Genomic DNA, 16,466 nt, shown 5'->3' on the forward strand with positions numbered 1-16,466 from the left:
CTCGACCTGGCCACACTCTCGACGTGCCAGCCAGCCTGGATCCAGGAAGTGCTCAACTCCTACTCCACGGACCAAGATGCCCAGGATCGCCTTCAGAAGCTCGCCCTGGCCAGCCCGGACGAGGACGGCTACGAGTTGCATCGCGGTGTCATTCTCCGCCAAGGTCATCTGTGGATCGGCACCAACGCCGCGCTCCACAACAGCGCTGTGGGTGGCCACTCCGGCATCACGGCGACATACCAGCGCATGCGCAAGCATTGCGCGGTCTGAAGCGCGACGTCGAGGAATTCGTGCAGCAGTGCGCGATCTGTCAGCAGGCGAAGCACGAGCACTGCAAGCCGGTAGGACTCCTGGCACCTCTTCCAGTACCTACCGTGCCATGGGAGGATCTCATGATGGATTTCGTGGAATGGCTGCCTGTGTCAGACGGCGCAGAGACGATCATGGTGGTGGTGGATCGGTTCACCAAGTTCGCCCATTTCGTACCCCTGCGCCACCCGTTCCACAAACCGCAAGTGGCAAAGGCTTTCTGGGACAATGTGGTGAAGCTCCACGGCATCCCTGCGTCGATCGTCTCCGACCGTGACAAGGTGTTCACCAGCAACCTGTGGAAGCAACTGTTCGCCGGAGCGGGCACCAAATTACTCTACTCCACCGCGTACCACCCGCAGACGGACGGTCAAAGCGAGCGCGTGAATCAATGCATGGAGATGTATCTCCGGTGCGCGGTGCACGACGCGCCGCGTCAGTGGCGTCGCTGGCTGCCCATGGCCGAGTTCTGGTACAACTCTACATTTCATGCCTCGCTCAACTGCACCCCCTTCAAGGCGCTCTATGGGCGGGAGGGCAACCTGGGAGCAATGCCGGCCTGGCCAGCGGACGAGCACGCCGGCGAAGACATGGACTGGGCGGCGCACACGGAGCACATCCGCTCCCAGCTGGAGCGCGCTCAGTGCCGGTTCAAGAAGTAGGCAGATCGCAACCGCACCGAGCGCCGGTTTCAGGTCGGCGAGCAAGTGCTGCTGAAGCTGCAGCCCTACGCGCAGCGCTCGGTCGTCAACCGGCCCTGCGCCAAGCTCGCCTTCAAGTTCTTCGGCCCGTACACCGTCCTCGAGAAGATCGGCCTCATGGCGTACAAGCTCGCCCTGCCACCTGCAAGCCAGGTGCATCCGGTCTTCCACGTATCCCAGCTCAAGCCATTCACGCCGGACTATACGCCGGTGTACGCGGAGCTGCCGCGCGTGCCAGACCTCTCTGTGTCGACGGCGGCACCAACGCAACTGCTGGAACGACGCATGATGAAACGCGGGAATGCTGCCATCGTGCAAGTCAAGGTGTAGTGGGGCGATGGATCGTCGGCCGCCACCACATGGGAAGACTACAAGGTTCTCCGACAGCGGTTTCCTGCGGCAGCCATTTGGGAGGACTCGGGGCCAAGCTTCCAGGAGGAAGCTCAGTCTTAAGGGGGAGAGAATGTCACACCTGGCCACTTGGCATGTGTGACCTGGCAACCCTACGGGTGGGACCCTCCCCGGCGTGTGCGTGTGTGAGTCGCGTGAGTATTTAGCTGGCCACCTGTGGCTGGTTTGGGCATGTGATGTGACCAGTTCAAACTCTCACCTAATCTTTCCTCTGCAAGTAAAGTTCTTCTTCCTCACCAAGTCTCTCTCACGCATCCCTCACCCCCTCTCGATCCCCTTCTTCCTTGTTCGTTACACATGGATGGTGATTGGTGCAGTTTGGACGAGTTGGGGCCTCTTTCCCAACTCAGAGTTCTTGGATTAACTAAATTTGAGAATGTATCTGCTGCCTCGTTTGCTGCTAATGCTAGGCTTAGCGAGAAGATGCATCTTATCAAGCTATTACTGGACTGCACCAGTAAACTAGGAGATGATGGGTTGGTCAAAGAGAAGGAAGGTGTCTCTGAGGAAGAGCAGCAATGAATCGAGAAGGTTCTCGGTAAGCTCTGCCCTCCATGTGGTGTAGAATGTCTTACAATCAGGGGGTATTTTGGCCGGCAACTGCCAAGCTGGATGATGTCCACATCAATGGTGCCCCTCAACAACTTGAATACTATATTTTTTTTTATGATCTGACTTGTTGCACACAACTTCCCAATGGGTTGTGCCAGCTCCCCAATCTGCAGTACCTACAGGTCTCTCGTGCTCCATGCATCAAACATGTTGGGACTGGATTCTTGCAGGCAGCAGCAGCTTCATTTTCAAGGTTAAAAAAATTGAAGTTGTTCGACATGGTGGAATGGGAGGAGTGGGAGTGGGAGGAGCAAGTACAAGCGATGCCCCGTTTGGAGGAGCTTGTGCTTAGTAAATGCAGGCTGAGGCATGTTCCTCCAGGCCTTGCCTCCAATGCAAGCTCTTTGAAAATATTATGTCTACAATATGTCAAGCAGCTCAGCTACATTGAGAACTTTCCTTCTGTTGTTGAGCTTAAAGTGAATGGATGCCCCAACCTGAAGAGAATCACCAATCTCCCTAATCTGCAGAAGCTTACCGTTGACAACTGCCCAAAGTTGAAGGTGTTGGAGCGTATCGCTTCACTCCAGAGGCTGGTCCTGAAGGATTACACCATGGAAAAACTCCCGAAATACATGCGAGACATAAAGCCAAGGCATTTGCAGTTATTCTGCAGGCTATGGTTGCTCTCTGCGGTAGCCATGGGACAATCAGCCAAGTGGAGCATGTCAAGGCATATGCACATGATGGAGACAACCAAAGAAAATGGTACGTTTTGTACACAAGAGGAGACAACTGCAAGTTGGAGTCAAATATTTGCCACTCTACTGTGTTTGAAGGTAAAATTATACATACAAACTTTGCCTTCATATGTTTGGGCACTTTGACTGTGCTTGTTTATAAGTTCATTTCATTTTATCCATATATATGTGCTGCATTATGACTGAATATATCATGTATAGGACATGCAACTAATTAAGTTTTAGCCACACAGCTGTACACGTGGATTCTTCAATTTATGTTAATTTTGTTATGTGGCTATCATTTTCTGATTTGGTTGCACTCCCTTGTGTTGCCTCCTAGGTTACCTTGAGTCTTAACAGACCTAGAGCAGTAACGAGAGGCAGACTGGGCCTAGCTGTACTAGTCCGAGCAGCACTGTTCAAGATATCTTCTGATATTCCGATAAATCGGCCGATTTATCGCTTATCGTTGTCTAACCGATAAGATAAATCGGCCGATAAATTAGCCGATATGGCGATAAATCGGCCGATATGCCGATAAACTGGCCGATTTATGCCTTATCTTGGGTCGAGTGATAAGTTGCCGATAAGCGATATCCCCAACATTGCCGAGCAGTACTCCAATTTATAACCGAGTAGTATTAGCTGTAGTACACTAAGTCAGATAGCTAGTAGGGAGATAGAAGATGATCACACACACTATGCATTCCTCTCAGAGATTACAGATACATATAGGCCGGTTCCCATGCCCTCCCGCATGCATAGGCACGCAGGCCTGGTGCGTGGAGTGGTGGTTCAGATCCTGAAGACTAGGACTCAGTTACAACGGTACATGGACCGAGTTACAACAGTACATGGTGTACACCAGAAATACATACGTACATACTGTCATGCTAACACCCCCCCCCCCCCCCCCCCATTGGCACGAAAGTCGGTAAAGATGACGGACGGAAGCCCTTTTATGAAGACATCAGCAAACTAGCAAACTGAGAGCCCGAGGGAACATGTAGGACATGTGCTTCGCCCAAAGCGATGCGATCCCGAACGAAGTGCAGGTCGATTTCGACATGCTTGGTGCGCTGATGTTGCACGGGGTTGGAGGAGAGGTAGGTGGCACTGATGTTGTCACAGTAAACAACAATAGCGTGTGTCGGAGGGTGGAGAAGCTCGTGGAGGAGTTGGCGAAGCCAAGTGGCTTCCGCCATGCAGTTTGCCACGGCGTGATATTCGGCTTCCGTGCTGGAACGGGAGGCAGTAGCCTAACGTTTGGAAGACCAAGATACAAGGTTGGGTCCGAGGAAGATGCAGAAGCCAGAAGTGGACTTGCGCATGTCCGGGCACCCAGCCCAATCAGCATCAGAATAGGCGACGAGTTCATGGGAAGGGGAGTGGTAGAACTGGAGGCCGTAGTGGGATGTGCCCTGGAGGTATCGAAGGATCCGTTTGACGAGCTGAAGATGGGAGGTGCAGGGAGCATGCATGAACAGGCAAGCCTGCTGGACGGCGTAAGAGATGTCAGGCCTAGTGAGCGTGAGGTACTGTAGGGCGCCGGCTAGGCTGCGGTAGTGGGTTGGGTTAGAGAGAGGATCACCGTCAAACGCGGAGAGCTTGGCTTTGGTGTCAATTGGTGTGGAGACCGGGTTACAATTAAGCATGTTGGCCCGATCGAGAACCTCAAAGACGTATTGCTGTTGGGAGAGAAACATGCCGGAAGAGGTGCGGGTGACGTTGACACCAAGGAAATGATGAATGTCACCGAGGTCGGACATGGCGAACTCCGCTTTGAGGGAGGTGATGACAGAGTGGAGTGTGGACGTGGTATTAGCCGTGAGGATTATGTCATCAATGTAGAGAAGGAGGAAGGCCATGGAGTTGCCGCGGTGGAGGATGAAGAGAGACGTGTCACACTTTGAGGCGACGAACCCCAAGGAAAGAATGAAGGACCGAAAGCGTAAGAACCAGGTCCGGGGCGCTTACTTCAGCCCATAGAGCGACTTCTCGAGGAGGCAGACATGGTTGGGGTAAGAAGGATGAGTGAAGCCGGGAGGTTGAGCACAGTAGACAGTTTCACCAAGACCGCCATGTAAGAATGCATTCTTGACATCCAGTTGATGGATGAGCTAGGAGCGGGCGGTGGCGATGCTGAGAACCACACGGATGGTGGCGGGCTTCACTAAGGGACTGAACGTCTCCGTGTAGTCGATGCCTTCCCGTTGAGTAAATCCACGGAGGACCCAACGTGCCTTGTAGCGCGCGAGGGAGCCATCAGGGCGGAGCTTGTGCCGATAAATCCACTTGCCGGAGACCACGTTGACACCTGCAGGCCTGGGAACCAAACACCAAGTGTTGTTCTTGATCAAAGCATTAAATTCATCGAGCATAGCATCGTGCCAATGGGAATCTTTAAGAGCAGATTTGTATGTGGCAGGGATGGGGGAGATGTGAGGAGAAGTGGTTAAGGTGAAGAGGTGGCGGGGCTGGGCAAAGCCCCGCTTGGCGCGTGTTGTCATTTTATGTGTGTTAACGGGTGGAGCCACTGGGACGACAGGGCGACATGGCGGTGTGGGAGTGGTGGGCGCGGACTGCGAGGTGGATACGGGAGAGGTGGCAGGTGGATCTGGTGGGGACCCGAGGCGGGCGGGAGATCCAACCGGATCAGGAGCAGGCTGGCATGGGGATGCGGTGGGAGGCAGATGCGGCGGCGACGCGTGGCTCGTGGTGGGGCTAGGGGCAGACCCGGTCAGGGGAGTGGGGCGGCAGGTGGACACGCGGGATGCGCGGGCTGGTGGGGAGGAGCACGAGGCAGATCTGGGCGCCAGACTGGTGTCCAAGGAGGGGGGATCCCGGAGCGGTTAGCGCGCAGGTGGGGAGGGGGTACGCGGAAGGGGGTGGGATCGGGTGTGGCGGGGGGCACAGTGGGCGAGCATGTGGGTGGCTTGTAGGGAAAGGTAGATTCGTCTAACACAACATGCCGGGAGATGATCACTTTGCGGGTTTGCAGGTCAAGGCAACGGTAGCCCTTATGCTCGAGGGGGTATCCGAGAAGAACGCAGCGGGTGGAGCGAGGGGCTAATTTGTGGGGGCTGGTGGCGTAAAGATTTGGAAAACAGAGGCAGCCAAAAACCCGAAGATGGTCATTTTTTCGATAAAGGGCGATTTTATTAATTCAAAATGTAGCATCAAGTGGATACAAAACATTATGAGTAACACCCGGCCTCTGCATAACTAGGATGCACACAGCCAAATCCGAAAGTCCGACAAAAAAATCAACAAATAAAAACCGACAAAACGGCAACAGTAGAGTCCTATAGACCGACACTATGCCTATGTCGAAGGAGGTGGTGGGTCGATCCGAAGGTTATGCTGCCACCCATGTCGGGAAAAAACCTCCATAGCCACCTGCTCCAATCGCGTACACACCGCCTTGAACAGCGGTTGGTACTCCGGTCGTTGTAGAATAGATCACGTACGTAGCGAGTGCATACACCGGAAAATAACCTGCAAGGAAGAAGCTTTTTTCCATTGAAAATCAAATCATTTCTACATAGCCAAAGCGTACAAATTAAGGCATACGCTCCCACCCTTATTAGCGTTTTGAAACTATTTGGAATACCGTCCAATCAATGACCAAAAATATTGGCAACACTTTTGGGTGGATGCAAATTTGATTCTATTTGGATGAGTGACCACGTAGAACGTGCAAACTTACATTGAAAAAAGAGGTGTTTGATTGTCTCGTCATGAGTACAAAAACAACACTTCTTACTCCCTTGCCAGTTACGTCATGCGAGGTTGTCTTTAGTTAACACAACTCCCCTACGAAGATACCACATGAAAATTTTCACTTTTAGTGGAATCTTGGACTTCCAAATTTTCTTGTTATTACTGACAGGTACCTCAGAATGTGTGAGCGCACGGTACATAGAGTCTACAGTGAAAGACCCAGATGTAGTAAGGTTCCAGCGAAACACATCACGGCCTTCTGTCAGGTTAATCGAATCCAACCTGGATAAAAGATTATGCCATGACACAAGTCGGGGACCAATCAAATCCCGTCTGAACGAAATATTCGGTGGGGATGAATTGAGCACCTGTGCAATAGTATTATTCTTATCGCGAGCAATGTTGTATAAGGCTGGATATTGTTCTCGGAGACTAGCATTGCCTAGCCATATGTCCTCCCAAAAACGAATCTCTGACCCGTCCTTTATCATGAAAGACCCAAAGCGAAAGATATGTTTCTTTGTCGCCATTAGGCCAGCCCAAAAGTGCGAGTCGCCGGGTTTCCAAAATGCCTGGGACACCGCCTTTTGGCCTAGATACTTGTTGCGCAGCATGGTTTGCCAAACCCCATTCTTAGTAAGAAGTTTGAATAACCATTTACTGAGTAGAGCCTCATTCTTGACCTGCAGGTCATGAATTCCAAGGCCACCTTGGTCTTTCGGCCTACAAACCACGCTCCATTTGGTCAGCCTGTATTTTTTCTTTTCACCGTCTCCTTGCCAAAAGAACCTAGATCTAAAATAGTCCAGTCTTTGTAGGACCCCTTTTGGGAGTTGAAAGAAAGAAAGCATATATAGAGCCATATTTGTGAGGACAGAGTTAATCAAAACCAACCGTCCCCCAACCGAGAGCAGTTTGCCTTTCCAACTGCTCAACCGTTTCTCTAGATGCTCCTCTACATGCTTCCACTCCGCAATGGTGAGGCGTCGATAATGAATCGGTATTCCCAGATATTTAATCAGGAATTGTCCATGTGCGCAACCAAAAAGGTCAGCATAATCGGTTGCCGCATCAAAGGCTTCTCCAAAGCAGAACAATTCACTTTTATGGAAGTTTATTTTGAGACCCGACATTTGCTCAAACGCTGAAAGCAAGAGTTTCAGATTTCGAGCCTTGTCCAGATCATGTTCCATAAAAATAATTGTGTCATCGGCGTATTGCAAAATAGAGAGGCCACCATCCACAAGGTGTGGCACTACTCCTGCAATCTGGCCGTGCTGCTTTGCGCGTTCAATCAGAATAGCCAACATGTCAGCAACAATGTTAAATAACATTGGGGACATGGAGTCACCCTGCCGTAGGCCTTTTTTTGTCTGGAAGTAATGGCCTACCTCATCATTGACTTTGATGGCAACACTACCTCCAGTTACAAAATTTTGGATCCACGGGCACCATTTATCTGAGAAACCTTTCATTCTTAGGGCCTGTTGGAGGAAAAACCATTTAACCTTGTCATAGGCTTTTTCAAAGTCAATTTTGAATATCACTCCACTCATGTTTTTCCGGTGCATCTCATGGACGGTCTCATGCAGGACTACTACACCATCGAGTATATTCCTTCCTTGCATGAACGCCGTTTGAGATGGCCGGACAACATGGTCAGCTACTGCGTTTAACCTATTCGTAGCCACTTTGGTGAAAATCTTGAAGCTGACATTAAGGAGGCATATGGGTCTGAACTGTTGGATCCGTTCGGCCTCCTTAATCTTCGGCAACAAGACAATCTCGCCAAAATTCAGCCTGAATAGGTCAAGCCGATCAGCATGAATACAATTGAACAACTCCAAAAGGTTAGTCTTGATGATATCCCAGAAATTCTGATAGAATTCTGCGGGGAAACCATCAGGGCCTGGAGCTTTATTGTGTTCCATTTGGAACACAGCCGTTCTCACCTCCTCTTCTGAGAAAGGTGCCGTGAGGATATCATTCTCTTCTGCCGTGACTTGTGGAATATCATCTGTTCGGGTCTTGTCAAGGGTGGCATTCCCTTCATCCGGCGCTCCGAATAGTGATTTATAGTATTTGGTGATATACCTTTTGAGCTCCTCTTGACCTTCGATCGGCCCCTCATCCTGTTGGAGACTATGAATACATTTCTTCCTATGGCGACCGTTGGCGACCAATTGAAAGTATCTTGTATTGCTATCTCCCCTGAGGATGAAGTCAGCTTTGGACCTCTGGTAGTATTTGATTTCCTCTTCTCGTAGAAGACGGACAACCTTCTCATTAGATTGATTTTTCAATTCAATCTCTTGTTCAGATAAGGTGCGGGTCTCTGCAATTTTGTCGAGGTCATCAATGATGGTACAGAGGCGCTGCTTTTCCTTTTTGTATAATCCGTTGGTGTGTTTTGCCCATCCAGAGAGATGTTGCCTCATGGCCCTTATTTTAAAATTCCATCTCTGAATTGGTGTATGACCAACGGAGGGCCTCTCCCAAACATTCTTGATTATGTCTACAAAACCTTCCCGATGCAGCCATCCCAATTCAAATTTGAACGGGCGACGGGTAGGAAGGTTCATAGAATTAGAGTCAAGAATGATCGGCACATGATCCGATAATGCCTCGATTCGCTCTAGGGCTCGCATTGTTACCATATGAAATTTTATCTCCCATTCGGTATCCATGAGTACCCTATCAAGCTTCTCGTACGTCGGCATAGAACGGTTATTAGCCCAAGTGAACTGCCGCCCCGACATACAAGCCTCCCGAAGATCCAAACTGTCAATTACAGCATTGAATAGGAAAGGCCAATGAGTGTCGAAGCGGTCATTATTTTTTTCTTCTTGGTACCTAAGGATATTAAAAACCCCGCCAATAAGCATTGGGTACGGATTATCCTTAGCCAGGTTCACCAATTCACGGAGGAAAGCAGATTTATGCTCCTCTTGGGCAGCCCCATAGACTGCGACCAGGCTCCATATAAAATTATCAGCCCTGTTTCGTAGGTGGAATTTGATATGAAATTCACCAATTGAAAAGGCCAACAAGTCCATGGTCGTGGTCTGTATCCCAAGAAGGATTCCTCCAGACCTTCCACGAGCTGGTAGACTATGCCATGTGTAGTCCAAACCACCTGCTAGGTGATCGAGGATGTGCTGGCGGAAGTCACATTTACCAGCCTCAGAAATTGCCACAAAATCCAATTTGTGTTCTCGCACACAATCACTGACGTGTTTATGTTTAGCCAAGTCTGAGAGACCTCTGCTATTCCAAAACATACTTCTCATGTGGAAACTCGGATTGGAGTGGAACATTTCGCCTTGTTGAGCGCTTTTTTTTTCTTTTTAGAGGAATGCGATTTAGATTCCGCGAAGACGCTGTGAAGTCACAAAACATGGACCCAGGTCTTGCGTCATCTAATCCAACCTCAGTAACCTCACCAACCAAGTGGGAGATGAGTGGACCATCATATTTGGCATCCGTTTCATCATCCTCCTCGGTTTCGGGGTTAGGTAGGGTGTTATTACACTTCGGAGAAACCTTTAAACGGTCAATCTCCATGTGTTTAAGTGCCCCAACCGACAGGTTAATTTCATCATCATTCTTTCCCATAGATACACCCACATTCTTTAAGCTAGTAGAAATATGAGTATCCGAAAAGGAAAGAAAAGATTGCATGGAAGAAGTACCTGGCGTGGGGTCCAAATTCCTCGAGGCTTGGCGGCGCATTGCTTTCGCTAGTGAATGCTCATCAGTCGTAGAGGAGCCATCGGCGGAAATGGAATGACGGTTACTAAGTCGAAGGGGCGAAGCCAGCCCTCCGGACATAGTACCTGGTGATGCCTTCGGTTCAGCCGCAAGTGGAGAATTCTGCACTCTTGAAGGAGTCCGAACTGTCACAATTGGTGCCGAGGCAGAAGTAGTCGCACAGACCGCCCTCGGACCAAGAGGAACCACGGCGGCCAAAGCTTGAGTTGGAGAAGCCGCCGCAGGCGCCGTCGAGGATCCGCACATGTGAACCGAAGCAGCAGCTGCCGCCTGCTCAGCTGGCGGTGCAACCGCGCGCCCGGCCGGCTGCACCAGCAGAGAGGCTGCATCAGCATCATGCGGTGCACATGCACTATCATCCTTGCACACCCGTGCCATGCACACATGAGCAGCCGCTCCATACACATCACGCATGGGTGCACATGCATGCATGCAAGCCTCCGCAGCATCCCCATGCACGTCCATGGATGGATGTTTTGCGCTCCCTCCAACCGGCGCCTCCACAGCCGCTCGCATGGGCGATGTAGCCGCCGCCTGCACATGCAGCAGAGTAGTCCCCTGTACTGAAGGATCAACGTCCGATCGCAGCACTTCACAAACAGGGGTCGTCGTGGGTTGCACTCGAGCTGATACTGGCACATCAAGAGCAAAGTTTTCCACTTTATTGGTTTGGTGTGGAAGTGTAACGAAGTCATAGCCCAACTGAGAAGTCTGCATGGGAACGGTGGTTGTTTGAGGCCCCGACACCATACTTCCACCATCATATTGGGCGCCTTTTGGTCTCTTGCTTGCTTCCCTATCTGGCATATCCTCGTCCCGGTTAGCACCATCGTCATGCCCGTCATCGTGATGCTCCCAAATCCGTGGAATGAAGTCAGCATCGGGGACGAAATCATCCTCCTCCAATACAAACCGAAATGCATATCCATTGAGCTTGACATAAACATCAGAGGAGACCGAGGCTTCATCAGACCCATCCTTCTTGGAGAAGATATCCAAGGAGTGAACCGCCACTTGGATTCACACAAGACCATAACGGCGCAAGGAAACTAAGTCAACATCCTGCGTGGCACCAATAACTGATCCTACTGCCCACAGACCAAGGAAATGGCGGAGAGGTGGTGGGACACCTGTGACATGAACCCAAACTGGCTGCAGAGGAAGTAGCGATGGAGCCTCCTCAACTTTCCATTCACTAAAAGCAATCTTCACGTCATGGGATTTGACATTGTACTCAAAAGCTGCCACACGCTGCAAAATCTCTAAGGACGGGAAGGAAACTAAGAAAGTATTGGCTCCATGAGGGACAATTTCCCACTTCCATGAGGTCTGGACCGAGGCGATCTTAGCGACCTCGCCCTCCACTACCGCAGCTGATAAAGAACCACAAGAAATCATAACCAATGCAGTCGGCAAAGTTGGTGGCGCAAGATGCTCCTTGAACAACGAGTCCGATAAATGCACGAACATTGCGTTAACCAAACCGCATCCACCGAGCGATGCAGTAGGCCTTGGTTGCTTGAGAACAGTGCAATGATGCAACGGGTGCTTGTCATTGTTGCAAATGTGACAGTAGTGAATGACCGTGCAATCTTTGGAGAGATGATCTTTTGTTCTGCATTTGAAACACCAAAGGCCAGTTTTTTTATTCTTCGGCACATGTCCAGTAGCGTCAACAGTGGCCAAAGACACCGTATTGATGTCGCGGGAATCTAGATTCTGAGCATCCGGATCGGCCACCACGGCTGGAGGCGGGAACGTCGGCGAAGGGCGCGCAACCGGAGGGACGGCACCAGCAGTAGCGGCATCACGACGTGCCCCCTTGCGCTTGTTCTTGTGGCGGCGAGCAGGGGGCCCCACGGGGGCAGGCTGGTTGGCGGCACCAAAAATGACCGGCGGCGGTGCCGAGGCCGTGACCCGCTGGATGGAAGGAGGAGCGTTGGAGCTTGAAGCCAGCGACGCACCAAAACTCATAGGGCCGGCGGCGACGCCAAAGCCGGCAGAGAGTCCGGGGCTTGCAGTTGCTTGTCCCACCGGCGGAGCCCCCTTGGGCGGGTTGCCATTCCGGCCAGCCATTTGAGGCGTTGGTCATATGTGGGTGGAATGCCGGTGAGAAGGTAGAATGGTGTGTAGGGGGCCGTAGTGGTGGAAGGACGGCGATTTAGGAGGTGGGTGGCGGTGTGAAGAGCTTCGACCCAAAACGCGGGTGGGAGATGGGCGTGGAGAAGAAGTGTACGTACCACGTTGTTCGTGGTGCGGAGCATGCGTTCCGCTTTGCCGTTTTGGGAAGAAGTATGAGGGCACGAGAGGCGATAGATGATGCCATGAGAAGAGAAGAAGGTGCGGAGAGAGTGGTTGATGAATTCACCGCCGTTGTCACACTGCATGCATTGGATGAGCGTATGGAATTGGGTGTAGATGTAGGTAAATAAACGTTGGAGAGTAGAAGACGTATCGGATTTGTGGCGCAGGGGAAACGACCAAGAGTAGTGGGAGTAATCGTCGAGAATAATAAGGTAGTAAGAGTAGCCCTAGAAACTCACAACCGGTGAAGTCCAAAGATCACAGTGGATTAATTGAAACGGTGCGGTGGTACAATTATTTGATGAAGAAAAGGGTAAAGGGGGCTGCCTCCCGAGCTGACAAGAGCTACAAGTGGCGCTAATATTTTTATTACGATCGGGAAGGAAACGATGAGCTAAAGAAGCTAAAGTTGCTTTGCTAGGGTGGCCGAGCCTGTGGTGCCACAAGTCGCCGACGGAGGTGACACAAGCATCGACGCCGGAGGAGTTGGTGCCGTAGAAGGGGTAGAGCGGGCCCGGGCTACTGGACGTCATGAGAGGAGTCCGACTGGGAAGTGGTCTTCACAGAGAAACCAAGAGGATTAAACGCAACTTCAACATTGTTATCACGGGAAAGTTTACGAACAGAGATGAGATCTTTGACAATGCTGGGTGCAACAACAACATCACGTAAAGAGAGATTGGTGGGGGGGAGGGAGGTGGTGCCGGTGCCAACAATGGGAAGTCGATGGCAATTGCCTACAATGATGCTCGAGGAAAAATGCTTTGGTAAACAGCAAAACGAGGAGAGGTTACCAGGGTTGCTAGTGACATGTGTGGCCGCGCCAAAGTCGAGGATCCAGTCGGCGTTGTTGGCTGGGAGCCCGTGCTGGCTGTAGGCGTGGTTGAAGAGCGCGGCGTGATCCCATGATGGAGAGCCGGAGGAGTAGGGCGCGGGAGGTGCCGGCCGCTGCGAGGAGGAGCCTGAGAGCATCAATGGGTACGCCTGGGAGTGGACACCGGGGCGCGGCCCGAGAACGCCCGCCGCGTTGGGCGGGATCCAGCCGGGGCGAGGTTGGGGTAGAGCCATGCCGAACGGGGCGAAGTAGCCCGTCCATGGGGACGGGAGCTGCGGCGCAGAGCCGCGTCCAGAAGAGTCCGAGCGGCCACGGCCACGTCCACCACCGCGGCCACGTCCACGGTCACCAGCACCATGGGCCCCCCGTTGCCGCGTCCAGGAGGGGGGCGATCACCGCGATCACCGTGGTCGCCGCGGTCGTTGACGGAGGAAGAGCCGCCGGAGACGGTGAGGGCGGCGGCGCTGGCTTCGGCAGCATGGAGGTTGATGTTGTACTCCACAAGATCCACACGGGAGCGCGCGACCTCGAAGGGAGGATGGTGCGGATCGTGTCGAAGCGGCCGTCGAGTCCATGGAGGAACTGCATGGTAAGATCATCAACGGATACCTTATGGCCGGTGTCGGCGAGACCGTCGGCAAGGGATTTGAGGCGTCGGGCGTAGTCGGTGACGGTGAGGTCGCCCTGCTTGAGGTTCCTGTACTGGCGCACGAGGTGGAGGTATTGGGCCCCCTGGTTGGCGAGGAAGTAGTCGCGGATGCGCTGCCAGGCGGTGAAGGCGTCGACAACGCCGCCCATGATCAACTCAAGGAGGGAGTCCGCCAAGGTGAAGAGGATCCAGAGAACGAGGCGTTGGTCGACGGCTAACCACGCCACGTCGGGGTTGGGAGGTGGTGGATGGGTGATGTGATCCTGAAGGCGGTACTGGGTGAGGACGCAAGTGAAGAAGGTGCACCACTTGATGTAGTTATTGTCGGCGGGGTCGACTTTGAGCTTGATGTGGTTCGAGATGTGATCGTTGTGGAAGTTCTGGAGAAGGGGATCGACAGGGGTGGCGAAGGAGGTGGCGAGCGTAGTAGCGAGAGCAGATGTTGCAGCCGGAGAGAGGGAAGAGAGGGGTGGAGAGGCGGCCGTAGAGGCGGCCGGGAGGGAGGACTGAGAGGAGTTGGGTGCAGCGGGAGTGGGGAGCTCGCCGAAGATATCTTCGAAGGCCATGGCGACTGATACCAAGATAGAAGATGATCACACACACTATGCATTCCTCTCAGAGATTACAGATACATATAGGCCGGTTCCCATGCCCTCCCGCATGCATAGGCACGCAGGCCTGGTGCGTGGAGTGGTGGTTCAGATCCTGAAGACTAGGACTCAGTTACAACGGTACATGGACTCAGGTACAACAGTACATGGTGTACACCAGAAATACATACATACATACTGTCATGCTAACATAGAGTACTCCAACTAAGAACTGAGTAGTATTAGCTGTAGTACACCAAGTCAGATACTAGCTACTAGTATGCAAGCGCATGAGTAGTATTAGCTGTATCCCTCACCAAGAATTTGATCGATCAGCCAATCACTAGTATGCAAGCGCATCAGTTTGCAACTTTGCATTGGCACAGGAAAACTTAGTATACTTGATGCTCTGATCACGGGATTAATTGATTTTCTCCAATTTGAGTACATGGAAATATAAGATGAAATGGATAGTGGGGTTGAGTGCATTTTCATACAGGCCCATGTCATCTTAATTTCATCAGCATTTGTGGTGGTGTTATTTGGGGTGGGGGGTTATAATTCGTTGTAGTTTTTTCGCTACTACAATTCAGCCCTGGTCATGCCAAATCCTGGGTCCGCCACTGAGAGTGATATATGTTTGCTCTTAACTTGCTAATTAGAGATTGTATATAACATGTTCTGTGTTTTACTTTCCATGCAGAAACCTTTTCATCTCCTATGGTGGGCGCACAAGGATTTGAGTCTGTGTACAAAATGAAAAGAAGTACCTTCAGTTACGTCTGCGGCTTCGTGAAGATCCCATTTTTGGAAGATATGATGGCAAAAGATCACACCTTTATCGATGGGAGAGTGCTGTCTTTACAAGACAAGTGGCCATCGCTCTCAGAATGCTGAACTCTGGTGAGTGATCTGAGAGTGTGGGATCCTCTCTTGGTGTGAATGAGTCAACTGTCTCTCTTGTAACTCAGGTGTTTGTTGAGGCTATGTATCAGCGAGCAACGCACCACTCGGACTGGCCAGGCTCTGCTAAAATGGAGAAGATCAAACGCAAGTTTGACAAGATCCATGGCCTGCCAAACTGCTGCGGTGTTGTACATACAGCTCATATCACGTTTGGGTCACAAGACCGTGGCCGTGAGAAGAATATTTTACTGTAGGTCGTTGTTGATCCCTTTGTTTCAGTGCAAATGGGTCAATCTGTCAGGAGGCGGGGTACAGGTAGACCCACAGTACGGAATGACAACAGTGGATCTGAAAAATCTTGGGTACACTGACGAACTGTTCGTCCTAGCCAATAATGTGGGACATGTTATCTATGTGAAGGACATGTCTACCAGACCGAGAAAAAGAAAAGATAAGGAAGCGAATACATCATACGATGAGCCAAAGCGCGAGATAGTTCTTTCAGGAAAAAGGGACATCCTGGGAGTGGAGGGCAAGACAGACATGTCCGAAGATTATGAAAAGTTTCATGAAATTCCTCCCTTCAAAATCAAGGCTGACCCAAGCATCCTGATAAACGATGAAGATTATCCATGGTTACGGCGCAATAAGTAAATGACACAAGCGAAGAAAAAGTGAAGACTTTCTCCCGCAACTATTATGATGATATCATGCCAACTTTGTAACAGATGAGTATGATACCATTGTCCGTTTTATACATGCACATGCTATGCCAACTTTTTCAGAGTTCTTTTGAAAACTATGAATTTTGGTCGAATTTTCTCTATAGGTGCATCTATGTTCATTTTAACTATTCAAATTTGAAAACTAATGGCACTAACAGAAATTCTATACACTAACAGAAAGTTTATAATTTTGCTGACCTAAAAGCAAAAAGAATTAAAAAATAAAGTAAAAACAAAAGAAAATAAA

At 51.0% G+C, this 16,466-nt stretch overlaps 1 protein-coding gene and 2 pseudogenes across 2 annotated transcripts in view; 1 reads left to right on the forward strand and 2 right to left on the reverse strand.

Moving 5' to 3' along the window:
* LOC125521371 (disease resistance protein RGA2-like) overlaps positions 1-16,466 on the forward strand; it is a 57,769-nt pseudogene that overhangs the window by 6,733 nt on the left and 34,570 nt on the right. Inside the window, exons 3-4 of the transcript XR_015610212.1 lie at positions 1,719-2,812; positions 15,292-15,697. The product of XR_015610212.1 is annotated as a disease resistance protein RGA2-like (transcript). The remainder of the gene's footprint in view (positions 1-1,718; positions 2,813-15,291; positions 15,698-16,466) is intronic.
* Positions 4,837-12,286, reverse strand: LOC147962877 (uncharacterized). Its single transcript, XM_087537711.1, has 8 exons — positions 11,695-12,286; positions 11,341-11,583; positions 10,276-11,223; positions 8,307-9,692; positions 7,542-8,132; positions 6,808-6,881; positions 6,613-6,644; positions 4,837-5,041 (listed from the first exon to the last, which is right to left on the reverse strand). The coding sequence occupies exons 1-8, from the start codon at positions 12,284-12,286 to the stop codon at positions 4,837-4,839; spliced, it is 4,071 nt and encodes a 1,356-aa protein (XP_087393837.1).
* On the reverse strand, positions 13,034-14,564 carry LOC147962878 (uncharacterized; annotated as a pseudogene).

Source organism: Triticum urartu, chromosome 7A (genome assembly GCF_056163025.1).
Source record: "Triticum urartu cultivar PI428250 chromosome 7A, HENAU_Tu73, whole genome shotgun sequence".
Taxonomy (NCBI): domain Eukaryota; kingdom Viridiplantae; phylum Streptophyta; class Magnoliopsida; order Poales; family Poaceae; genus Triticum; species Triticum urartu.

What these genes read in the sequence shown, in the direction of transcription:
- LOC147962877 (XM_087537711.1), bottom strand. Translation starts at nt 12,286, where the DNA reads ATGGCTGGCCGGAATGGCAACCCGCCCAAGGGGGCTCCGCCGGTGGGA. An exon ending in TGCATCGCTCGGTGGATGCG is followed by an intron (nt 11,584 to 11,694) that starts GTTTGGTTAACG and finishes GTTCTTTATCAG; the next exon opens with CTGCGGTAGTGGAGGGCGAG. An exon ending in AGTTTGGGTTCATGTCACAG is followed by an intron (nt 11,224 to 11,340) that starts GTGTCCCACCAC and finishes TGTGAATCCAAG; the next exon opens with TGGCGGTTCACTCCTTGGAT.